The following is a 27,797-nucleotide window of genomic DNA, read 5'->3' as shown; positions in this document are numbered from 1 at the left end:
ATAGTGCTCAGAGCCATTTGAACCATTTATAACCATAGTTACTTTAATATCTCCTGTAACTAACGGCGCCGGTCACTGTGGCCGAGCGGTTCTAGGCGGTTCAGTCCGGAACCGCGCTACTGCTACGGTCGCAGGTTCGAATCCTGCCTCGGGGATGGATGTGTGCGATGTCCTTAGGGTAGTTAGGTTTAAGTAGTTCTAAGTCTAAGGGACTGATGACCTCAGATGTTAAGTCCCATAGAGCTCAGAGCCATTTGAACCATTTGAACTAACGGCATTACGAGTATTTTCCCTTCTGCAAATTACTCTTCCCTGTGCATACTCTCATATTTTCGAAACATTGTTGTCCACAGGATGGACACCCGGAAGACCCACCCGGATGCAATGGTTCAGCTCTCAAATTGTCATCGCTTCAGTGTTGAAACGGGGTACTGATGAAAACGAGTTATTTATTTATTTATATGCTGTTCCCTCCGTTGCTCCGATTTTATTGTGAGGCCTGAGAGTTCATAAGTAGACGCACATCACAGTATGTGGCGACCAGATAACGCTCCTATTGCTGCATCGCCACCGCTTATACCAGATCGGCATAATTTAATCATCACTTCTGCGGTTCGTATAGACGCTGCCCTGCGAATTTTATGTTTTTGTTTCTCGGGTGTTGTATATATTCGGTGCATTTAGGGAACCTTCCATTAGACTAAGGGGGTGTGACAAAAAGCTTTGCAATCACACTCACACAGCGTCTCCCTGGAAACTCACTAACTCGGCACACGGATTAAATTTGGCCCACCCAGCTATTTGGCTGAATATCGCTTACCGCATCGCAATCTTCTACAGTGTTTAAGACGACCTCCGCCGTCCCAGTAACATCTTCTCCTAAGCTTGTTTCCCACCTTTCCCCCTGCCTCAAACTAACGACGTTTCGTGTTGTCCTTTAGCGTGAAAGTGAGGATGAGACCCGTTTAAATGCCAAGGCCTCTACATAACAGCTTGACCCCGGAAAACGGGACTCCCGGCGTCGTCATCTTATGCAACTACTCCACTCGGACATTCTACGGTTGTACTTGTTTTTCTCTTCTTGACGTAAGCACAATCCTAAATTGTTCTTCATACAACATTCGCCTCTCTCGTGTAGCCAAGTGAAAGATCGAGAAATTCGCATAGAAAAAGAGTTCACAAGTTTTCCCTTACACATTAACTTCCTACTGAAACAAACCAGCTTTCGGAAGCACAAGTAGAGTGGTTTCAATACTTTATCTATAACAGAGACAATGCGTGATAAGTAATAATGATCGTAAGTTTTTACGATTTTTACATCGTTAAAGCAAACATTCGTTTTCCAATGAAACTGCACAAATGAATAAAACACAATAAATAGTCTGATTCCCAGGCTTGTCGCACAAAACCGTTTCTATCTTTTTAAGGATTGAGTTTCTACTGATTCCAGGGAATCTGTGTTACAAGGGGAAGAGATCTGAATGGATAAGATGGAGAAGAAAACAGACAAAGTCATTTCCAAAGAATCCTACCCCTCACTCGCCTCAGACAATGTAGGCAAACTGCGGAATACCGAGATCTGAATAGCCGGGCTATTATTTGAGCTGTATTGACCACACTATCATCTAGCTCTGGAAAAGAAAAAAGAAAAACAAGAGGAAGAAATACGTGAAAACTAAGAAAAAAAGGAAGAAAAAGAAGCTATAGTAGGAGACAGAAATAGTAGACATAGATTGAATCGTCTGGTCAGGGAATGGGGACATACGCTGGATTTGTAATGTGCTCAGTTTTCAAAACCATGTAGATGATTACGTTCCTGATTTCCTGGTTCTTTGTCGTTCATATAATTTCGTACCGTGAAAGTGTACTTCACTCAACCAAATCCATACATATCTCGCAAGTTACCCCTCTAATTTTAAATTCAAGAGGATACCGATTCACTTCCAAATCCGAATTTGATTTCGCTTTTTTGTAGTTTCTCATATTCCCTTCTTCCAATTACTATGATAGTCTACAGAAATTCACCCATTTTCCAGAACGATATTTGCATGGAAAAATTGGAAGATTGGAGGAGAAGATGTTACTAAATCAGCAAAAAAGAAGCCAATTTTACCTGAAAAGTGGGGAAGAATGATAATAGCGGAATTATTGTTTGGCAGTTATTCAGTAATTAGTACATTTCTCATAAGGGACGGGAAACTTAAACAATGACTCAAAAGCAATTAGCATTGAGGTTATCTCATATTTTATGAATGTTATTTCTCGACTATGATGGCACATTGTCATCTCGCGGCCGAGATGCAGAGAATTAGCGAAGAATTTGCACCTTTGCACCTTTGCACCTTTGCACCTTTGCACCTTTAGCTAAGAACGATTATATCCCATTGACTGTGAAGAAAAGACTAATTAAATTCGATTTTTGGAATAGACAGTTTAGCAACATGAAAGGAAGTTCACTATATGGCGATGCAGGCGAAGCCGCTAAGCTGGCAGTGCATGTCTGCGAACGGGTCGCGGTACGAAGGTCACGTGCGAACGACTCGCCATTCCCGGATACGACCTTGGTGCGTCAGCGGACAGTTACAATCACTTGATTGCACAGCAAACCTTTCGCTTCCTCTGCACAATTTCACACTTTATCCAGTCTATACACGGAACGTTTCCTACGATGTTCATGTTCGGTTGACCTTTGTCTCACCAAAGGCTTCTTTTCCTCGTTCCGCGAGTTTTGATTTATGGACGTTTTCGATCCATATGTTGTCAGCTTTGTCATCTTTTTCAGGAGTCGTGAAGCGTTTCCTTTGGCTTGAGAAAAGTTATTCTAAGTCTACGATATATGCCACGAGCAGATTTGAAGAACATAGTGACCGTAGGAAATTTTAAGCATAAATTTGCCTGCGTATCCACCAAGCGGACCGGAGAACATTAGCAAGGCTTATTATCTATAAACAATCTGTTTTCTTTTTTTGCAGCAGAATAATGACGTGACAGCTTTGTTCGAAACGCATTTATACTTTAACTTTTGAGCGATATGAACGGACGAAGAACAACAAGTCATCGTATATTACTTGTACCGATCGAAGTGGCGTAATTTTTAAGAAACTAGATTCGCATTCGGAATATAAGTTTGCAAATCTCCGAACAGCTATCTACATTTAAGTTTCCCGTGGTTTTTCTAAATCACCGCCAAATTCCTGCGTCATCCTTATCCGATATGAGCTTCCGCTCAGTCTCTAAAGAGGTCGTCGTTGACGCAACGTTACATGCCAGTATTCTTTTCTTTCGTTTGATAGCACTTGTGGTTTTGGTACTCACATGAAGTCTGGCTCGTTTCTCGTAAGGATTCCTGATGAGTTCCTTCCATTAAAATTTTCGACATGATATTGTCAGTTAGAACAGAATATTAACGCTGATCGTTTATGAGGACTGCCACTTTTCCAGGAAAGGTACCCTTTCTACTGCTTGTGAGCGAGATAATGACAGCTGAGCGTTAGATTAATTTGATTAATTGCTCAAGCGTCTCTGATAGTATCTTAGTCGCTAATGCCAAGCAGTTAATGGGTCAAATGGCTCTGAGCACTATGGGACTCAACTGCTGTGGTTATCAGTCCCCTAGAACTTAGAACTACTTAAACCTAACTAACCTAAGGACATCACACACATCCATGTCCGAGGCAGGATTCGAACCTGCGACCGTAGCAGTCGCACGGCTCCGGACTGCGCGCCTAGAACCGCGAGACCACCGCGGCCGGCAAGCAGTTAATGTCTCTTACATTCCAGAAGAGCACAGTTCCTTACCTGCTGCTGTCAAACTCAAACTGATGTTATGCTGCAAATTTTTAGAGTCTATATATTACTTATACAACGCTCTATATCACAGCTAAACCATCTAGAGATTGTTAAAATTGCAGCTTATGACATATGCGAGTTATGAAATGATTAAACTCATTAAACTCACGCATTCAGTTCCTGGGCTCGACTCCATTAATGTGAACGAAGTGTTATAGCAACAGAGCTCTATTCATAAATTGTTCTTCTTTCCTTCATTTAACAGGACCACATCTCCATAACAATGCAACTTTGTGAAATTGTTAACAAATTCTTCCTTTTCAGAAATATAAATGCTTTTTTCGCTGTTGTCAATCTGATTTTATATCTCCTCTATTCTGCCATCACACTTCTTTTACTGCCCAAATAGCAAAACTCACCTAATACTTTTGTTTTCTCATTTCTTAATCAAATTCCATCATTATCGCCTGATGCAATTCGATTACACCCTTGTTTTACTTTCGTCCTTTTCAGGACACTCTCCATTCCATTCAGAGGTCTTTCCAAATCCTTTGCCGTCTCTGACAAACTTTAATTCCCTTTCCAAATTTCTCCTTGGTTTCCTTGACTGCTTCCTCAAGGTACAGATTGAATAACTTCTGGCAAAGGCTAAAAAACTGTCTCATTCAATTCTCAACCACAGCTTCCCTTTCATGCCCTTCGACCCGTGTAACTGCTGTCTGGCTTCGGTACAAGTCGCAAAAGACCTTTCGATACCGTATTTTATCCCTGATACCTTCACAATTTCAAAGAGTAAAGTCCAGTCAACATTCTCAAACACTGCGCGGTGTCCTATAAATAGAAGAAAACAGAAGATGACCGAAAGATATTAAAAAAAATGTAACCTACTTTGTCCCTAAATTGACAACCCACACTGCCGCGCGGGATTAGCCGAGCGGTCTAGGGCGCTGCAGTCATGGACTGTGCGGCTGGTCCCGGCGGAGATTCGAGTCCTCCCTCGGGCATGTGTGTGTGTGTGTGTGTGTGTGTGTGTGTGTGTGTGTGTGTGTGTGTGTTTGTCCTTAGGATAATTTAGGTTAAGTAGTGTGTAAGCTTAGGGACTGATGATCTTAGCAGCTAAGTCCCATAAGATTTCACACACATTTGCACATTTGACAACCCACACTGGAAATAAGAAGGAAGCGGCAGGTTACCTTATTACGGTATGTGTCACAGTCCTATACGAACCAAACGGGATCAGGCGTACAGTAAAGATTATCATAAACATGCCGGAGGCTTAGTGCATATTCTGGTTGCACACATCACACTGGATATGAAAACATACAAGGCCCCCAAGACTAGTGCACGCAGCTCTCAGCAGATGGCACCTGCAGGCTGTGAGTTACGTAACAACAAACCATGACAGTTACTATAGATGACTATTGTTCTAAAAATTGCTGATAAAATGCCTATATTAATAGACACCATTATGCATACTCGAACCTCCCTGAAACCAGAATCTACGCATCTCGCACGATCTCGTGCAACGGGGGTGGTGGAAGGGGAGGCGTAGATTCTTGAGATTCTGGTTTCACAGCACTGTATCCCAGATCAGAAACTTCTAATTTATCAAGTTTTAATTTTTAGCCTAGTGAATCAAGTTCACTCACCATTGACATAGTTAACCGCAGACTTTTAATGTCATATAGAATGTTGCTTCCCCCGTGAACCATGGACCTTGCCGTTGGTGGGGAGGCTTGCGTGCCTCAGCGATACAGATGGCCGTACCGTAGGTGCAACCACAACGGAGGGGTATCTGTTGAGAGGCCAGACAAACATGTGGTTCCTGAAGAGGGGCAGCAGCCTTTTCAGTAGTTGCAGGGGCAACAGAGTGGATGATTGACTGATCTGGCCTTGTAACATTAACCAAAACGGCCTTGCTGTGCTGGTACTGCGAACGGCTGAAAGCAAGGGGAAACTACAGCCGTAATTTTTCCCGAGGACATGCAGCTTTACTGTATGATTAAATGATGATGGCGTCCTCTTGGGTAAAATATTCCGGAGGTAAAATAGTCCCCCATTCGGATCTCCGGGCGGGGACTACTCAAGAGGACGTCGTTATCAGGAGAAAGAAAACTGGCATTCTACGGATCGGAGCGTGGAATGTCAGATCCCTTAATCGGGCAGGTAGGTCAGAAAATTTAAAAAGGGAAATGGATAGGTTAAAGTTAGATATAGTGGGAATTAGTGAAGTTTGGTGGCAGGAGGAACAAGACTTTTGGTCAGGTGATTACAGGGTTATAAATACAAAATCAAATAGGGGTAATGCAGGAGTAGGTTTAATAATGAATAAAAAAATAGGAGTGCGGGTTAGCTACTACAAACAGCATAGTGAACGCATTATTGTGGCCAAGATAGACACAAAGCCCATGCCTACTACAGTAGTACAAGTTTATATGCCAACTAGCTCTGCAGATGATGAAGAAATTGATGAAATGTATGACGAGATAAAAGAAATTATTCAGGTAGTGAAGAGAGACGAAACTTTAATAGTCATGGGTGACTGGAATTCGGTTGTAGGAAAAGGGAGAGAAGGAAACATAGTAGGTGAATATGGATTGGGGGGAAGAAATGAAAGAGGAAGCCGCCTTGTAGAATTTTGCACAGAGCATAACTTAATCATAGCTAACACTTGGTTCAAGAATCATGAAAGAAGGTTGTATACCTGGAAGAATCCTGGAGATACTAATAGGTATCAGATAGATTATATAATGGTAAGACAGAGATTTAGGAACCAGGTTTTAAATTGTAAGACATTTCCAGGGGCAGATGTGGATTCTGACCACAATCTATTGGTTATGAACTGCAGATTGAAACTGAAGAAACTGCAAAAAGGTGGGAATTTATGGAGATGGGACCTGGATAAACTGAAAGAACCAGAGGTTGTAGAGAGTTTCAGGGAGAGCATAAGGGAACAATTGACAGGAATGGGGGAAAGAAATACAGTAGAAGAAGAATGGGTAGCTCTGAGGGATGAAGTAGTGAAGGCAGCAGAGGATCAAGTAGGTAAAAAGACGAGGGCTAATAGAAATCCTTGGATAACAGAAGAAATATTGTATTTAATTGATGAAAGGAGAAAATATAAAAATGCAGTAAATGAAGCAGGCAAAAGGGAATACAAACGTCTCAAAAATGAGATCGACAGGAAGTGCAAAATGGCTAAGCAGGGATGGCTAGAGGACAAATGTAAGGATGTAGAGGCTTGTCTCACTAGGGGTAAGATAGATACTGCCTACAGGAAAATTAAAGAGGCCTTTGGAGAGAAGAAAACCACTTGTATGAATATCAAGAGCTCAGATGGCAACCCAGTTCTAAGCAAAGAAGGGAAGGCAGAAAGGTGGAAGGAGTATATAGAGGGTTTATACAAGGGCGATGTACTTGAGGACAATATTATGGAAATGGAAGAGGATGTAGATGAAGATGAAATGGGAGATAAGATACTGCGTGAAGAGTTTGACAGAGCACTGAAAGACCTGAGTCGAAACAAGGCCCCGGGAGTAGACAACATTCCATTAGAACTACTGATGGCCTTGGGAGAGCCAGTCATGACAAAACTCTACCATCTGGTGAGCAAGATGTATGAGACAGGCGAAATACCCACAGACTTCAAGAAGAATATAATAATTCCAATCCCAAAGAAAGCAGGTGTTGACAGATGTGAAAATTACCGAACTATCAGTTTAATAAGTCAGCTGCAAAATACTAACGCGAATTCTTTACAGACGAATGGAAAAACTGGTAGAAGCCGACCTCGGGGAAGATCAGTTTGGATTCCGTAGAAATGTTGGAACACGTGAGGCAATACTAACCTTACGACTCATCTTAGAAGAAAGATTATGAAAAGGCAAACCTACGTTTCTAGCATTTGTAGACTTAGAGAAAGCTTTTGACAACGTTAACTGGAATACTCTCTTTCAAATTCTGAAGGTGGCAGGGGTAAAATACAGGGAGCGAAAGGGTATTTACAATTTGTACAGGAACCAGATAGCAGTTATAGGAGTCGAGGGACATGAAAGGGAAGCAGTGGTTGGGAAAGGAGTGAGACAGGGTTGTAGCATCTCCCCGATGTTATTCAATCTGTATATTGAGCAAGCAGTAAAGGAAACAAAAGAAAAATTCGGAGTGGGTATTAAAATTCATGGAGAAGAAGTAAAAACTTTGAGGTTTGCCGATGACATTGTAATTCTATCAGAGACAGCAATGGACTTGGAAGAGCAGTTGAACGGAATGGACAGTGTCTTGAAAGGAGGATATAAGATGAACATCAACAAAAGCAAAACGAGGATGATGGAATGTAGTCAAATTAAATCGGGTGATGCTGAGGGGATTAGATTAGGAAATGAGACACTTAAAGTAGTAAAGGAGTTTTGCTATTTAGGGAGTAAAATAACTGATGATGGTCGAAGTAGAGAGGATATAAAATGTAGACTGGCAATGGCAAGGAAATCGTTTCTGAAAAAGAGAAATTTGTTAACATCAAGTATAGATTTAAGTGTCAGGAAGTCGTTTCTGAAAGTATTTGTATGGAGTGTAGCCATGTATGGAAGTGAAACATGGACGATAACCAGTTTGGACAAGAAGAGAATAGAAGCTTTCGAAATGTGGTGCTACAGAAGAATGCTGAAGATAAGGTGGGTAGATCACGTAACTAATGAGGAGGTATTGAATAGGATTGGGGAGAAGAGAAGTTTGTGGCACAACTTGACTAGAAGAAGGGATCGGTTGGTAGGACATGTTTTGAGGCATCAAGGGATCACAAATTTAGTATTGGAGGGCAGCGTGGAGGGTAAAAATCGTAGAGGGAGACCAAGAGATCAATACACTAAGCAGATTCAGAAGGATGTAGGTTGCAGTAGGTACTGGGAGACGAAGAAGCTTGCACAGGATAGAGTAGCATGGAGAGCTGCATCAAACCAGTCTCAGGACTGAAGACCACAACAACAACAACATAGAATGTTGACAGTGTACAGAGGCAACCAGCTACAATTTTATTTTGGTTAACAGTATCCAAAAAACACTGTTGCCGGTTTCGAATTTACTCATTCATCGTCAGACGACTTCTATAAAAACACATACATAGAAGCACATACATGTCGGTTTGCAGGTGAGCTGCCGTGAAATGACCACCTGAAACATTTTTTTCCGCCGTCCTGCTCCAACGGATAACACTTATTTGTTCTTCATGTTTTCACATTCACTCAAAGTGCTCTTCATTACTATTCATGTTCGTTGGCCGACAACACAGATTATCGGGAAACACCGCATATTGTGACTCACTTATATTTGATATCCATTCGTAAATGCCGGATGGAGTTTTGACCCCAATCCTCCCGAATAATAGTCCAGTTTCCTAACCACTGAGCCATCACGCTCAATGCCAGGTTTCGTGGAGGCATGTAAGTACGTATGTGTAATACTTGTGTGTCTTTCTGTTGTCAAAAATTTGAGCAAACGATAAGTCTATCAGTCATTGTTGGAGGGACTCGATGCTTGCATTATGAAGAAAAGAAAGAATCTAGCGGAAAAAGTTGTAATGGTTCTTAGGAAACGAAACGTTGCTATGCACTAAAAACACTCGAAACGGAATGGCTTAAATTGCTGAGATTTAAGTAGCGTCGCGTGGTTCAGCTGAACTTCGAAGAAATTTTCTGAGAAGCAGTGAAATTATAGCTCCTGACATCTAGTGCGAATGACAAAAGAAGAACAATGTAATTAACTAATAATGCAGTTCACCTTAGGTATACTGAAATTTGATTTAAAATTACTTTTCTTGTGTGCGCAACGACACAGAGCAGAAATTATCTGATCTGTAAGGCAACACCCTTATGATTCACGATAAGAAGATTTAGGGCATTAGTAAGTAAGCAATCAAATTACTCGTAGATATAAAGGGAACCTAAAACATAGAGGGTAGTTTATAATTAAACTGTCGCTCCTTGGGTGGGCCCCAATGAAAAATGAATGATCGTAGGACAAACAAAATGTGTGGAAACATTTGTAAGGGCACGTGGAAGAGACATAAAGAATAAACCATTGAAAGAAACAAATTTCCACGTAAGAGGGTTCAAATCTGGTGATATTGGTGGTTACGCAGTTTGAAACGATCGGTCAGTGATTCGGTTTGCCCCCGATTGCCACAGACTCTTGGCGAAGTTACTGTTGCCAGGGCTGAGAATGCTGAACACAATGTGCGATTTTCAAGCTGTGCATGAGAGCTGAACATTCCGCGGTCGACTGTTAGAAAACTGCTGCGGACAGTTGTGAAATGGTATCCGTAGAAACTTCACATTGCTTAACAACTGTTGCCACGTGATGCAGACATTCGAGTAGACTTTGCTCTTACGTTTCTTGTAAGGGCTGAAGTTGAAAATATGTGACCTTGGAACATTTTGTGGAGTGAGGAAGCACACTAAGCTTACTGGGGCAGTGAACACCCACAACTGTCGCATTTGGCGATCGTCGCCGCCAACAACGTTCATTAAGTTCCCCGACATAGTGAACGCGTCACTGTTTGGTGTGGCTTCACGCCACAGTTCATGATTCGTCCATTTATCGTTTAGGAACTCGGACCCCAACGACCAAGAGCATGCAGCGAAGACACATGTTACTGTGTTCTGTTCCGCCAACAGGAGACCCCTGACCCCTGCTCTACTGGAGAGAGGTGCTTTGGACTCAACTGTTTTGATGCATGAGGGACCTCCGGCTCACACTGCTCGTGAGATCACTCTGATACTCTGTAACACTTTTGGAAAAAAAAACCGAATCACCAGCTCATCGTTCCTAACCACCAGGATCACCAGATCTGAACGCTCTCATGTGGGCATTAAAATGAGTTGCTATCAATGGTTTGTTCGTTATTCCTCTTCCGCATGTCCCTACAAATATTTCCACAAAGTTTCATTGTCCTACGATCACTTGTTTTTCATGGGGGCCCTCTTAAGTAGAGAAAGTTTGATTAAACCACCCTATAATTCATTTTCAGTTTTGTACAGTAAATACTCTGTAGAACCTTTTATTTTTGTTTGAACATAGATTGATTATTAATTCACTGATTTTACTCTTACTCAGTTACCTATAAACTGTTCCTAATCAGTGCTCATGTATCACCAGTTTTCTCCAATATTAATTTCAACGGAAATATCTTGTTTTAAATGGCCGAAATTGGTTTATCCTTCCCCGGTTGCAAGTTCTTGCGCCTCTTATCATTAAAGGTTCGTCGCTTTGATTAAATTACTCGGTACTTTGATATCGATCAGTTCCTAAATAATGCGGTCCCAGAAACTCAGGTACAACATCTCGATACTGGCACCTTAGTATTTCATGTCATCATGCTTACTGGCATGCAGAGTTCGGTGATCGCTGATGCAATTAGCTGTTTGAGTCAAGTACACTCCAAGAAAAAAACGCGAAATTCTGTATAGATGGGCTAGGTAGACCGGCAAAATCCCCAGCTGGTTGGTGGGCACTGCCCACAAAGTTCCAGACGTTCTTGACAGGGGCTAGATACAGCGACATTGCTGGTGAAAATAGGATTTGGCAAGCACGAAGACAAGCAGTACAAACTCTTGCCTTGTTCAGAAGGTCATTAACTTGCTGAAATGTAAACCCAGGATGACTTGCCATGAAAGACAACAAAACTGGGCGTACAATACCGTCGACGTCCCGTTGTAATGGAAGGATCTCGCGGATGACAACCAAAGGGGTCCTGCTATGAAATGAAACACCACAACACACCCTCACTCCTGGTTGTCGTGCCACATGGCGGGGGCAGTCAGGCTGGTATCTCACCGCTGTCTGGGGCGTCTCCAGACATGTCTCCTCTGGTCAACTGGGCTCACTTCGACGCGTGACTCATCACTGAAGAGAATTCTACTGCAGTCAGCGAGATTCCAGGCCAAATGAGCCTGACGTGACTTCAAGTCAGCTCGGTTCAAATGGCTCTGAGCACTATGGGACTCAACTGCTGAGGTCATCAGTCCCCTAGAACTTAGAACTACTTAAACCTAAGTAACCTAAGGACATCACACACATCCATGCCCGAGGCAGGATTCGAACCTGAGACCGTAGCGGTCGCGCGGTTCCAGACTGTAGCGCCTAGAACCGCTCGGCCACACCGGCCGCTTTCCCTGAGTCGCCTAATAATAATCACTGTGTTGACTGAAGCGTCAGTTGCACGCCGGGTCGATGATAATGATGAATCAGGGACTCCAAGTGCCTCTCTGACGACTGCTCGGTTCCCACGTTCTGTCGTCTCTCTAGGTCGACTGTTTCCTTCTTGATGCTATGTTCGGCCATGGTTCACCCATTTCTGACAATATCGTAGAACAGTAGCATCGCTCCTACTGAAATGTCGAGAGATTCGTCGATTACTCCAACAGACTTCTTTGAGTCCAACTACGCATCCTCTTTAAAATGATGTCATCTGCGTATATTACCAGAATGAGATTTTCACTCTGCAGCGGAGTGTGCGCTGATATGAAACTTACTAGAAGATTAAAACTATGTGCCGGACAGAGACTCGAACTCGGGACCTTTGCCTTTCGCGGGCAAGTGCTCTACCATCTGAGCTACCCAAGCACGACTCACGACCCGTCCTCACAGCTTGAATTCCGCTAGTACCTCGTCTCCTATCTTCCAAACTTCACAGAGGCTCTTCTCTGCAGATCTAGCACTCCTGGAAGAAGAGTCTCGGTCTGGCACACAGTTTTAATCTGCCAGGAAGTTTCATATCAGAGCACACTCCACTGCAGAGTGAAAATCTCATTCTGGAAACATCCCCCAGGCTGTGGCTAAGCCATGTCTCCGCAATATCCTTTCTTCCAGGAGTGCTAGTTCAAGGTTCGCTGAAGAGCTTCTGTGAATTTTGGAAGGTAGGAGACGAGGTACTGGCGGAGTTGAAGCTGTGAGGATGGGTTGTGTGTCATGCTTGGGTAACTCAGATGGTAGAGCACTTCCCCGCGAAAGGCAAAGGTCCCGAGTTCGAGTCTCGGTCCGGCTCACAGTTTTAATCTGCCAGGAAGATTCATCTGCGTATATTGTTCACACGCCTGCCTATGAGGCATAGTTGCCGTACAGCTGAGTACACGGAGTGAAGTTCGCAAAGATTTTATGCCCTGGTAGCAACATGTCCCCGATTTACTGTGCTTGCAAAGCTGCGTGGTGAAACTGCACAGCAGCTCCACACATTCATTTGTCGGCCTCCAAAATCTACAGTTTTTAATTTTACATTGATACCAGTATGAGTGTCAATTTGTGACCAATTTGCATCACACGTTTTTTTTTTTTTTTTTTTTTTTTTAAACTTAGAGTGCATAACATTGGATTTCTTAATGCCTTTCTGCAGCAGATGTCATAGGAAATTTGGTAATTTGTGTTAAGATATTATGGGACCAAACTGCTGAAGTTATCGGTCCCTAAGCTTACACACTACTTAATGCAACTTAAACTAACTTACGTTTAAGGACGACACACACACCCATGCCCGAGGGAAGACTCGAACCTCCGACGGGGCAGATATCATAGTCTGTCGTATAAAATGACAATATTAACTCAAGAGCAAAGTCTAAAATATGGAAATTACCAGTCTTGATGATATATGTAGAAAGATAAAATCTTTCCGCGATTTCTGTTTTAGTACTTTTTCTCTACCTTCTTTATTTGAGTGATCCCAATGAAACACACTTTAACAATGAAGTTTTATGCAGTGGTGTAGACATATTCGGTCGAGGACAAGTAATGTTGAAATGTGTTGTAGCTATCGTGTCTGAAGGATACTCAGTTGGTGGCGGAGGATTAATGAGCAAAAAATGTTTCAGATGCGGCCAGCAACTTCAAATGCCCGGAGAAAGACGGCGTGTTCGAGGACTCGCGCCAGTGCGACAAGTTCTACGAATGCCGTGACGGGGTCGCCACGGAGAAGTTGTGTCCGGACGGACTCGTCTTCGACCCCCTCATCCGCAAGATCAACAAGTGCGACCAGCCTTTCAACGTCGACTGCGGTGACAGAATAGAGCTGCGTAAGCTTCACATATTACTGCCATTTCTGTTCAACTATTCACTGGAAACGAAAAGAAGTCGTTGTAATGGCCCTTTATATACTTCTGTTCTGTTAAATAGTTTTTAGCCTATCATAAATGATTGCAGAAACACTTGTTTTCAGCATTTAGTTTTAACTTACAAATTTTCTAAGCAGAATTACTGCAAAGAATTTGTGTGGACTAGTAAAGAACAAATGCATTGTTACGAAATTTTAACACTGACACAAACTCTTGTTGACAAGTCGGCCATTGGAGGTTCATCAGTCTCGTTTTACGTAACGTAGCAGATAGTAAGTAATCAGCCTAAAATGTAAACAGTAATTATGATGTTAATATAAGAAACGTGATACATTCAGCTTGCGAAACACTATGGCAGCCACGTGTGTTGATAACCGGAAGGAAGAGAAAGACGATTATGTGATCATTACATATAGAGCACGAGATGGAACTGGATAAGGATGAACTAGTAGACTGACCATATTCGTTTTAAAGGAACAACTGAGGCAGCAGTATCAGGAGATGTAGCGAAAGGTAAATCTCGATAGAAGAACGGGAATTTGAGCCCCCGAATTTGGAATTCATGCCTTAATTATTGCGCCATCTTGCTTCGTTTCATATACGAAGTGATGCACTTTGTTAAAGTCGGGATGCATATGAGATTTAAGGCGATGAGGATACTGGAAATTGCTTTTTGCTGTCTCATGAACATATACTAGTTAAAACAGTTGTGACCAACCGAAACTATAATGGTCTGGCCACAACTGTGGGTCCTTTGATCGCTCGATGAGTCGGTGTTTTGACACAGATCTTTGCTAAAGGATTGCTTGATAGTTTACAACTGTTATAGACTATTAAAGTATCACCCGATGCACAGATTAACAAACTGTTCTCTAGCAGTACAGTGGTCTACCTTTAAATGAACAAGTTCCTCAGAAACTGTAACTTTCACGTTGGTCCTATACTACTATGCTGACTCCTTCAGGTGAGGTCACAAACTGGGTGAGAGCTCTCGCTAGCTCGACGCTATGTTGAGGGCGCTGCTACACTGCGAGGGGAAGAGGAAAATTTCGGATTCAAGACAAATTCAAAAACACTAAGAATAGAACGCAACACAAGTTAATCTACGTTTATAACATGGACGTAACAGTAAAACGTGAAAACTTAGACACAAATTCAGTATGTATCTTCTAACTCACAGCAGATTTGAAATGAGCATAAGATACAGGTAGCAAAGGTGTCACTTATTCTTACTGGGGGTAGTATTAGTTAAAACTAGAACAAAAGTTCCTATACTTATTTGTCCAGAAACCAATACCTCTTAAGTTATAAGCAATATTACTTGTGAGGGGCAATGTATAGTATTCGTTGGTGAAGGCAGGATTCACAATGATGTCATACAAATTACCACAATATAAATGTGTGGGCAGATGCAAATCCTTGAGCAATCGTGGATGTGAGGCATTAGGATCGCTTCAGCATCAATATAAGTGCAGGAATTGTCGATTACTCACTCATAGGGCCATACAATTTACCATATATATTAACAGGTGCTGCGTATCACTGATTTCTGTGCGACGAATTACCAGTGCTACTGGAGAAAGTTACCCTTGCAGATAGACGATTGTGGGTTATGCACGGCGGGACACCACTCCGTTTACAACGGATGGTTCAAATGGTTCAAATGGCTCTGAGCACTATGGGACTCAACTGCTGAGGTCATTAGTCCCCTAGAACTTAGAACTAGTTAAACCTAACTAACCTAAGGACATCACAAACATCCATGCCCGAGGCAGGATTCGAACCTGCGACCGTAGCGGTCTCGCGGTTCCAGACTGCAGCGCCTTTAACCGCACGGCCACTTCGGCCGGCGCACAACGGATGGTGCGACAGTACCTCACCACGAGGTTTTATGGGTGATGGATTGATTGAGGATGTCAAGTTGCATGAGCTCCCCATTCAGCGCACTAGAATCCGTTGGATTTAAGACTATTGCGACATTTAAAGGCATAGGTGTATGCCCAACCCACCGACAGTGTGCAGACATTACAGGATCATGTGACCATGCATGTGACTGCATCCGAATGGAGCCAGGTGTATTTGAAAGAGTGCTTGATTCACTACGAAGAACGGGTGAAGCATGTTTCAGGATGTGTGGTAACCATTTGCAGCGCTGCCTATAGTGCTACTTCCTAACAACAGACAGATGGGATGAGAGGATAGATTGGCCCATGTCTCTTCGGGTATAGGCTTCTCGACGTCATTATAGGATTTTTTTTTATATTTGACTAGTAACACCTCCCGTAGGAATACATGATACTTTCTTTAAGAAGAAAACTATTATGTGTGAGTTTAGTGTAGCACATGTGATGTCATAATGAAATGTGGTTAGTCTGAGCAGTAATGAAACACATTCATCGTTACGTGATGGAGCCTGTGACATGCGTAGTCAGTGGATGCTAGTATTCTTGAAATGCTGCTGTCACTGCTGCATATGTGCAAAGGACTACTGTGAGCAGCACCTCGTCTTCCGATAACGTGCTTCATGAGTTTAAAGCCAGGAGTTTAAGCTAGCTACTTCATGTACTGAACTCTTTGATGTCGAAGCTACTAGTGAACGACACGAACCATCTATGGCTAACAAGACGAGCTCCCCAGCGTTGGGATCTACTTTTCGAAACCATCTGCAGCTCTTGTGGGCCCTCGTTTGTAATTAATCGACAAAAAAATTTCAGTGAATTTATGAAATTTTTTTCATTGTTTACTTGCAAACGAGAGCCCACCAAATGACTGGCTGCAGACAGTGGTATCTGGGGTCTTAACCTACATCATCCTACAGATGGTTTCAAAAAGTCATTCCCATCGCTGGGGACCTCTCCTTGTAAGATTTATCTTCCTGTAGGCAGGAAGGCATAGATAAGCATAATGTATGTCATCTTTACGCAGGCGTGGTGAGACTTGGATTTCTATGAGTCCATCTAAGAATAACTCGCACACAGACACTGCCTCGCGAGAAGGTTTCTAGTTGATGTAAATTAGGTAAGTGATACCAGGTTCTGGCGTGCCACCTAATATCAATAGAAGTAAAATCAGTTTGGAAACTAAACCGGGAGCTATACGTGTAGTGAACGGTTTACCACTGATATACGATCCAGATTGGACACTGACATGGTCACTGCAAACGCTTCTGTGATGGAAGATAAGGAGTACACAGGGAGCTGGCCGCTTTCGTTATATACCGAGCACGTAAAGACTTTTGTACACAGCACTCGATTGAATCGTCCTTGAAATATTTGAGAATGACCAGACCGTCGTGGAGGTTGGCCTGCAATACTGTTCCTACGAATACAAAACAATAATTAACGTTCTGCAGCTGAAGTGACCGCCGTTGGTCGTCTTCGATTGAAGTTCGAGTCCTCCAACCTAGAGTTACAAGTTACTGTTATCCTTGAGCAACAGAAGGCTCAACATTTCACCAGCTCGCTATCTGCCTGTCACTGGCCATCTTTCAAAGACCGTCAGTTAAATGATGCAACGATGCTATTCGACCAACGGAAACTCCTAACGAGAGGAAATGCGGTGAATAGTCCCAGCAAGGGGCGCGAAAAGTGGCGGGGGGAGAAAAGAGGAGACATGGGAAGGAGGCGTACATACCAAAATATTCTCCCACTCTAAAAATAGACGAGGTAAGAAAAGTATGAAGTTGGAACGGAAAAAGACATCATTCCAGCCACATGTAACTGAAACTGCGACAAACTGTTCTTGTAACAAAAATTTCGTCCATGAAGTAGTGTCAGGAGGAATGACGAAAGCAAAGTGAGGCAGCTCTTTCGCTAACTTTTCAATAAAGTACAACTTTTAGGCATCCTCCAAAGTGTAAGAGAGTTACATATCGGGCTCGACTGTCTATGAGTGCACTCTTTACAGTTTATTGTACGAAACACGGTAAAATTTTGTCTTCTGTGGGAAGAGAAAATACAATATTGTTTTGTCGTGGGTTCTCGCGATGACACTGAACATAAAACGTGTTACTTGTTGCAGGGTCAGGGAAGTGAGCTTTAAAATAGTTCTTAAATTAACTCTACTTGAAAATATAAGGAACAAATCGAGAGAGCGGACAACACGCCGTAGCTCAGATAGAGATTATTTATCGAGGATCTAGGGCATAACTGTAGTGGGTCTCTGTATAGCTGTGCTTTACATTTGATGTTAGAAACTGGATGACTGTTACAAGAACAGTGATAGACCTTTTTATACCAAATCTGTACATTTTGAAAATCAGTTCTTCTGCACCAGCAAACATATTATGTCGCTCCCACGAGATGTGGAATTGTTTTGTTTATTACACAGTGTATCGTACTTTCTATAGTGTTTCACTCTGAATGGCAGGACCAAAAAGCATCTACTTTCTTCCCAGATAAGCTCGCATAGAAAGCCGACAATGAACCTCTGCGGGTGGGCGGAAGCGTTTTTGTGAGCAGGCAGGCCGAGAAATTCAGGTAGCGGGAAGAAGCCAGTAGACGGCGCAGTAGCCGCGGCGCTTCATTTTTGCCGCCAGACGCGACCTGCAGCGGAGGAAGGAAAGAGAAAGCGTTCGCCAAGTGATGGAGCATGTCGGCGCTTTTTACGTCTTACAATCCGTTCTCCTCGCCGCGTGTTACGACTCGCCAACTGCTAATAACGTGGCTCGCTTTGAATTCGCTACGCGACGACGAAAGCAAATGTTTGGTACGCTTGACATCACAGTTCAGTATAATCTCCTCAGTAAGGTGACGCAAAGTCCGTAATTATGAAGCTGTTGCGATTTTCGTTATGTTAAGCTATTTCTTCAAAACGGAGCAGTCTCCTGATTCATTTCATGAGAGGAGAACCTCAGTGGAAGTCATATACACGACCCGCATGAAGTCACACTGCAACTGGGTTAGTCTGGATGTTCGTTAAGTACCTACCCATTTGGATGCACTGGTACTCATCTTGAGGCATCGAAAAGGTAAACAAACTATTTTATTGTTATCTGCCTTAACAAATGTGCAGTTTTCTCTGCAGCTGTGGAGGTCTTGTGTGGAATCTCTGAGAGTACACCACTCTTATGTACAAGTATTATCTTATGCAATTCGCTTTCAGGCAGTAAGATGTTTTGTTCATGATTAGGTGTGTTTAGGCTCTACGAAAATTCGCCTCCCAGTTACAAACGATGATAAGTTTACTAAAATAAATCATCGTTACTTGAACCTCTTATTGTCATTAAGACGTCACCTCCCCAGTTTGCATAATTTATTCATCTGTTTTTTTTTTTTTATCTCAGTCTCAGGGTATCCCGTACGATTATAAGAAGAGAGCGCCAAGAGGGCGAATTAATAATTGTTGATGACAACGTACGTATAGACAATCACAATACATCGTGTTTTTAGTAAATAACATTACTCATAAAGAAACAGTAGGTGGAAAGACAAAGTTTTGCTTCCAATACATAGTCTAAATACGATTTCAAGGATAGCGCTATGACGTTATCAGTGTTTTGCAAACAGAAAGGAAGAGTAGGGATATGACAGATATATCCAAAACATTATAAAAGTCGTTAGTTAAGGTCTACACTTATGTGCAATTGAATGAGGGACACTTCCATAGTAACTCCTTCTTTCATCACTGTCACACTTCAGGGTCAGGAAGATACACACACGCACAATCACTCAATTACTGCCCAAACCCCACGAAAATAGGCCAGGATCAAAGGCATAAAATTCATCTTCAGTGTACTAGCTGTGCTTGTGCTTGTATTCAGAAAACAAGCATTTATGTGGAATGTCATCTAGCCACTCTGACACAGTTTAAGTGCGGTTTGAAGGTTTGTTGTCTTCCTCATACTATAGACGTCGGGCTAGTGCTGTAGTCAAACAGTGGATGCACGTGATATGTGAACAGAAACCTCAACCGTTCGCTAGTGTGAGATGCTGTCACACGAACCAGGAGTCACATTTCATTGCACATATTGGACAACGAAGAAATTACGCGAAGTGACACCGTGATTGATCTGATATGAATGAAATTTAGGTTTTATTATGTTGCGCAGTAATGTAAGCCAAGTGTCAACTAGATTTGCTGAATAATTATGTCCTTTAAGGCTTTTTAAAGCTCTCTCACTAATTTCCTTCTCGAATTTGTCTCTAGGGTAGATTCCCTTCTTTCTACCTAGCTTGCTCGTAAGGATGTCTATTAAGCCCTTTCCCACTTTGTTTCATTATTTTACATCATCTACTTCGATTAACTTACTTTCAGTTCCTATATCTGGGACTGACCTCGACTTTTTCAAGATTTTTTCAGAAGTGCGGGCCATGAGGGGAACGTCCCCCAACACGCAACATGGTAGCCAGCGTTTGTGTGGTGGGTGAGGGGGAGAGGAGGGGGTGTAGGGTACCCATACGGTGCCGAACGCACTATTGATGTTCGAGGTGTTACCTGCTTACGCACGCCGAGTAGTAGATGCCCGTCCGTTTCGAGGCACTGGGTCTCGGGCAGTGATGGCCATCAAGCCAGGTGGTGATTGCTGGAGCACAGGGAGCCCTCGTTCGGAGTAGGTGGCGTCATGGCGACTGTTTTTCGTCATGAAACGACCAAAGTTATCAGCCGGTGGCTGCGAGGCCCAGGCATTCTCTACAGACAGACTGAAATACAATGATACAATGTTGATCGCTACGACCCTGGTAACTTTCTCTACCTGGCCACATCATGAGAGGAAAGCAAAACAGAGCGGCTAGCAGAAACTTCCCATCAGTTCCTGGTTTGCACTCGGGCTAATATGAGTTACGTTCTCTCTGTGTGGAGAATATTTAAAATGTGTTCAGCAAAATCTCTTCGCTTAATAAATTACGAAGCGGTCACATCTCAATTAAAACGGCACATCCTACTCAGTCTCGCGCGTTACTCTCTTGAAACAGCTTGGTGATTTAGCTGTTACTGTAACACCCCATAAGATTGTAGACATGGTACAGGGTATAACTTTTCACCAGGACTGCAGTCGAGTGAAGAATTACGCAATTATTTGCACAAGCATAAGATCCATTTCGTGCGTCGGGTACGTCGAGGACCGCAAGACAACAAGGTTGACACTGGAACAATCATTCTCGATTGTTTTTTTTAAAGGGGAATTCGGTCCCAAATTCATGATTTACCGTAGTGATGTGAAGCCGTATTTCCCACTCCCAATAGTGCGAACATTTTAGTGCTAACGTTTCGGACGTAAGTATGCCTGGTGCACATGCGACCGATTAGTGGTGGCTGTGGTCAGCCACTCCACGCAAACTCACCTTGTGCTGTAAAACCTATCTGTGTCAGTTGCAGAAATGACCACCCTTCCTGCTGTCGCAATTAAGGAACGAAAAATCCAGAAACTGAAGGTCCCAGAAGGCCCGCAATATTTTTAAGCTCGGAAAAGCTATGGTCATGTGACCAGGTCGACTGCGGTACCTGGCGTATTTATCGTCAACTAGTGATAGGTCTTTCTTTCGGGAACTCTCTCCCTGGAATTTCAGCACTAGGGAAATTGGAAATTTGTGGTAAGGTCTTATGGGACCAAACTGCAGAGGTCATCGGTCCCTAAGCCTACACATTACTTAGTCTAACTTAAACTAACTTGCGCTATGGACAACACACCACACACACCCATGTCCGAGGGAGGACTCGAACCTCCGACGGGGAGAGCCGCACGGACCGTGACAAGAGGCCTAAGACCAAGCGACCACTCCGCGCGGCTCAGCACCAGGGCTACCCACTTCATTTCGGTTCCTATTCCCATAGCTTATAAGCCCTTCCAAGAGTCTCGATCGCTAAAACTAGTGAAAGAGAAGAAAACGAAACCTCGGGAGAAACTACTCTGGCAACCGTGGAGACGCCAAATCCACCCACACCACCAGACTCAGAAATGATATTTGTTGATGTTGTTCCACCTCCACTGGTGACAGACTTCTCCTCCTGCTACTGCCCTTAACCTGATACATCACTGAAAATGCAATGGATGTAACTGTCACTTGTCAGAACTACTACAACTTATTGCCTTCTGTTCTGTGGTCTGTGTTGCTCTCTAAGAAACACATGTCACTGACGACCATTCTATAACCCTTCGGGGTTACCATACATTCTGTCAGAACTGTAAACCGTGCTTGCCACAAGAGAGAATCTGGAGGGTTTCAAATGGTTCAAATGGCTCTGAGCACTATGTGACTTAACTTCTGAGGTCATCAGTCGCCTAGAACTTAGAACTAATTAAACCTAACTAACCTAAGGACATCACACACATCCATGCCCGAGGCAGGATTCGAACCTGCGACCGGAGCGGGCGCTCGGTTCCAGACTGTAGCGCCTAGAACCGCACGGCCACTTCGGCCGGCATCTGGAGGGGGTTGTAGATGGGTTCACACGGATGCCGTTAGTGATTCTCCTCTACATTGTATTGGAAACAGTTTGAAGCAAGGGCAGTGTGAGTACGATCGATCCCAGCGATCACTATTTTTAACGTTTGCTTCCTTTCAGGAATGGCGCTTTCATACCTTGAGGCGACCTCCTTAATCCAATTACCATCTCCTCCTTTTCTCCTACTTTGGTAATTCGATGTGCGCCACCCTGCAGGGAAGTACCACTTCGTCTGGTAGGGGACTTCTAACTGACCAGTTTTTTTCCGTTTTTGATCTCTCTCTCTCTTCAGCGACGGTACTTCTGCCCTTTCCAGTAATGGCCAGGGCACCTGTTTCGCTATCGACTCTACATTATCTTCCCCGATCTTGTGACTTCGGTACTGTTGTCGCTACGCAACGATATTTGTATTAGCGAAAACTTTCCAGTTATTCTGGTCCTTCCTTATTACCACCCAAAGGACGATTTGCAACATTGGACTCTCTGAAGAGCCAACTGGGTATTGTATACCTCTACTGTCACCTTTATTCCCTATGTCAGATAGCATCGACGTGTTTGTGGGAGTCTACAGGCACTTTTGGCACCGGCTGATGACATGGTGGACCAAAGACATCCTAGCTGCTTTTAAGTTGCATTGCCCGCTTTCTAATTAAGCACACTGAGAATAAATGCTAGGAGCACTATGTCTCCTTCTTGGGAAGGAATGCCTCTTCATTCCAGGCGTGGACCAAGATCTGTAGTCTTAAGGGCCGCCTAAAATCAACAGCTGTTGTGTATCTCTTCCTTCAAGGTGGTATCTCAACCGATGCTTTGGTTCTTGCTGAACACCTTGTGAACACTTGGCGACCGTATCAGTGTCCTCTCTTATCTATCTACCATTCGAATTAGTAACCAGTTGAAGACATCCACTTATCCTTTGCCGCCATCACGTCGAATGATAAAATGAACCTTTCATTTATTGTGAACTGCCTCAGGCTCCTGACTCATCACATGATACGGTTCCAGACCCTGATTCAATTCATAATCAGATGATCAGCATCTGAATGTTAGTCAAGGACTTCATCGGTTCAGGGTCTTGAACTGTAATTTTCTAGAACGCGTTTTCCCTACGGAATGAGGTGATAGTATCACCATCCCAATACTTAAACTAGGCAAAACAGAATGCCTATCGACAGCTACTGACGGATTAGTCTCACCAGCGTGCTCTGCAAACTGCCTAAAAGGATGATTGTCCACAGATTACGCTGGGTTCTCGAATCTCAGGGTCTTTTGTCTCCTGTTAGGAGAGATGATCCACAACCGACCATCAGGTCAGGTTGGAAACAGCAGTTCGACAGGCTTTTCCTAAGTACCAACATATCACTGCAGAGTTTTTTGACCTATGCAGGGTGTTCAAAAATAAGTGTCGAATACTTTGAGAGGTTACCTTGCCTAGTAAAGCGGTGCGGGTATCCCGCATCGTTCCCCTACGCTCTGTAAAGAAGCATGGGACTTCATTTCACTTCACTTTGAGAGGTAGTTGTACTCATCACAACAAGATAAATGCAGGAGGTTTTCAACGTGGCGTCCATTCATGACAATACATTCCTCTACCCTCTGACGCAAGGAATGACGCACACTTTGAAGTATACCCGGTTATTGTTGTACCTACTAACATGCATTGAAGATTCAACCCTGTAGTGTCCACACATCATTGACTGGCGTGGCGTAGACCAATTACTTCAAGTGTCCCCATGAAAGAAGTCTAAGGGATTGAAGTCTGGGAAACAAGAGACCAAGGTGTGGAGCCCCCTCAACCAGTCCATCAGGCCTGAAATGTCTGCCTGAGATGTTCGCGCACATTGTGATGAAAGTGTGTTGGTGCGCAGTCATGCATGAACCACATTTGTATTCGTTGCTGCAGTGGCACAGCCTTCATCAAGGTAGGCAACACATTAATGAGAAAGTCGAGATAATGCACCCCAGTTAATCTTTGTGGTAGCACGTATGGCCTTATTAATCTATCGCCAAGTACGCCTGTCCATAAATTGATTGAGAATCGGTGTTGATGCCCTCTTTCCTGAATTGCTTGGGGAATTACATTTGCCTATACATGCTGGTTACGAAAATTCACACCATCTCTTGTGAAACCTGCCTACTCAGTAACTAAAATCTTGGATGTGGACGTGCGGCACACTCCTGCAACAGCCATAGACAGAACCGCAGCCTGCCATTATGATCCTGTGGCCTTAGGGGGTGAACAGGTCCCACGAGTTTCCTCTGCCAAACGTAGCACACGCTCCTCCATATCAAGCGTCCAGTCTGTGTGGGGTATTCCACACGCAATCTTCCGAGATTCAAGTGTACTTGTGTCCTTCAGACGCTGTAAAAGTCTGCTGGACAGCTTATCAGAAGGCACTCTGCGCGGTGGATATTTTTCAGCGTAGAAGGCACGGGCTTGCAGGCTATGCCCATTTGCTGAACCATAGCAGAATATAATATCCGCCATTTCACTTGTCGAGTAGTAGGCTTCCATTGCTGACAAGTGGTGGAAGAGAGAAGATGTAAATGAACTACACCATCTGTGCTCAAAACAGCCCAATAACAGTCAATCCCCGTTTGGAAGAAGGTAAAACACCATGATACGTACCTAGGTTGACAGTATTGTTCAATAAGGTACGCAAACACGACGAAAACTAAAATAGCCTGCAACATGACTTGAACCACACAACTGAATGCAGACCACCTAATGGCAGGTAGAGTAGTGTGAGTAAGACATCATAATACCCTGCCGACACATTTAACGGTGCACCAGTGCAACATCTGTGCTAATATCCGCAACCAAGCGTTGCGCAACCCTTCCTATAATCACGTGTTTATCTTGAAAAGTATGGGTTTCCGGACACATGTTTATTGGACTTATTTTTCTTGTATCAAAAATGGCTCAGAGCACTATGGGACTTAACTTCTAAGGTCATCAGTCCCCTAGAATTTAGAACTACTTAAACCTAACTAACCTAAGGACATCACACACATCCATGCCCGATGCAGGATTCGAACCTGCGACCGTAGCTGTCACGCGGTTCCAGACTGTAGCACCTAGAACCGCTCGGCCACACCTGCCGGCTTTCTTGTATCGATGAGTACTACCACCTCTCAAGGTATTCGACACTTCAAGGCTCCTTACCGAATTTTATTCGTCACCAGTTGTTCCGGATTATAGTTGTATACCACTGAGCTCCTCATGGGTTCAAGAGAAGACGTCCATGAGGGCTCCATGCTGAGTGTTACACTCTTCTTCATCACCACCATCTGTGGGCTAGTGACACCCATTGGACCAACAAGATAAATGCAGGAGGTTTTCAACGTGGCGTCCATTCATGACAATACATTCCTCTACCCTCTGACGCAAGGAATGACGCACACTTTGAAGTATACCCGGTTATTGTTGTACCTACTAACATGCATTGAAGACTCAACCCTGTAGTGTCCACACATCATTGACTGGCGTGGCAGGTACACTTACACTATATGTCAATGACTTTTGCATTTGGCGTAACTTCCAATACATGGCCTTGGCTGAACGCCAGCTCCATGGCGCCATCCGAAGGGCCTCCTCTTGGACCCTTTCCCATGACTACCAATTCCTTCCCACAAAAATGCGAGTTATGCATTTCTGTCATGCCACGGTCGAAATTGAATGGGCCCTGGTCTCGTCCATATTGTTCTATGATTGTCAGATTTATGGCTCAGTGGCACTTTCAGCTTTGAAATTGTTGAAGCCAGTCCATCATCGTGGAATAAAAATAAGCACTGGTGCCTTCCAGACTAGATCAGTAGACAGTTTCCTTGCTGAAGCTGGGATCTTCCCTCTTCAGCTACGACGGCACCAATTCTTGCGCACTTACGCAGTCACCAACCGACAATTTCCTAAACATACAACTTTCTAGATTCTTTTGGATACAAGGGGCATCGACCCCCTGAGTTCCCCATGTTTCCCTTTGTTATCGGGGTGGGGCAGGGCAGCTGGGGCTGGTGTGTCTGCTGCAGCATGCTGGGTCTGGGGGCACCTCGACCCTACCTGCTAACTGCGTTGGTCATTTGATCGTCCGTCCCTCTTTTACTCTGTTTTAGTTGTATTTAGGCACAGTTTGCCCTTTTTCTCTGACACACGCCATTTTTTTTCTTTCTAGGAGTAGCACTCTAATGAACTATGTGTGATATTGCTATGGGAGGGATTGCCCCCATCGAATGCAGAGCCACAGACGACATTCACCTTGCCCCACTCACCTACTGGTCTAATCATTTCTCTCACCTCACTTTATTATCACCATTTCAACTGACATCCACTGCGATTTTAGCCTTCTCACTTTTACTATTTCGAATTTTCCGACTAGAAGGCATTCCTTACTCTGTAATTGTCTTTGCCTTTGATCGAGTTGACAGGGTTTCTCTCGTCACAGTTGAGCCTCGGGAGACTCCTCGTCTGCTCTCTGACACATGTACTGATCAGACTCATATACTTTCACTTCTCTTTAAATTGTTTCTTAGCTCTGGCATTAATATTGCTTTCAATATATAGGTTTTACCTCTCCTGCATACTTTCATAATTCGATCAATACCTCCAGATGAAGTGTCTCTTGACTGAGGGACTGATGACGTTGCTGTTTAGTCCCTTAAATCCCAATGAACCAACCAACCAACCAGCCAATATGGTACTGGTCGACAGACGCTGACGCCATAGGCACACATATGGAATGGAGAATTAACTATGGGAAAGTTTAGAGAAATTTTGGTTCCTGTTTGGTTTTGTGATGAAAAAATGAGAAAGCCGGCCGCGGTGGTCTAGCGGTTCTGGCGCTGCAGTCCGGAACCGCGGGACTGCTACGGTCGCAGGTTCGAATCCTGCCTCGGGCATGGGTGTGTGTGATGTCCTTAGGTTAGTTAGGTTTAAGTAGTTCTAAGTTCTAGGGGACTTATTACCTAAGATTTTGAGTCCCATAGTGCTCAGAGCCATTTGAAAAAATGAAAAAAACGCGAAAACATTTATCTCTGCTACGTTTTGCAGCATTTTAAGGAGAATTAAACTCAATTTTTTGTGCCCGTTGTTAATGTGTTCGGGAGATGAATCCATCATATCACAGCAGAAAAGAAACAGCAGTCAAATTAGTGTGTGGAAACTGACGATCCGACACCAAAAAAGATGAAGTTCACTTTCTCTACGGGACACCTGATGGCAAATGTTTTTGGAATGCAATGATAAAACAGGAAACGACGAATACACGAAGAGAGGCTTCGGTTGTGAACCAAAGGTTCATATTTTATGACTATGCACTTGCCTAGAATAGTGTTTTGGCAACGGAAAAACTGAGTTGTGGGGACAATTTCCTGTTCATCAGGTTTGACATTCTCTGAGTTCTCTTAGAAATTTGCTGTTATAAAATATTTTGGTTGCAATGAAGAGGTTATAGCAGTTGTAGACGGGTATTCTACAGATCTTTTAATGGCGCACTTCACGGACAGAATCTGCTAGGTCAAGAAATTTTATTC

At 43.5% G+C, this 27,797-nt stretch overlaps 1 protein-coding gene across 1 annotated transcript in view; it reads left to right on the top strand.

The window, feature by feature from the left end:
* Positions 1 to 27,797, top strand: part of LOC126248224 (protein obstructor-E-like) — a 54,857-nt gene that overhangs the window by 5,757 nt on the left and 21,303 nt on the right. Inside the window, exon 2 of the mRNA XM_049949047.1 lies at positions 13,644 to 13,844. Within this exon, the coding sequence (XP_049805004.1) occupies positions 13,644 to 13,844 (201 nt within the window). The remainder of the gene's footprint in view (positions 1 to 13,643; positions 13,845 to 27,797) is intronic.

Source organism: Schistocerca nitens, chromosome 3, assembly GCF_023898315.1.
Source record: "Schistocerca nitens isolate TAMUIC-IGC-003100 chromosome 3, iqSchNite1.1, whole genome shotgun sequence".
Taxonomy (NCBI): Eukaryota; Metazoa; Arthropoda; class Insecta; order Orthoptera; family Acrididae; genus Schistocerca; species Schistocerca nitens.
The sequence above is the reverse complement of the archived record's forward strand: the minus strand, read 5'-3'. Positions and strand labels throughout refer to the sequence as shown.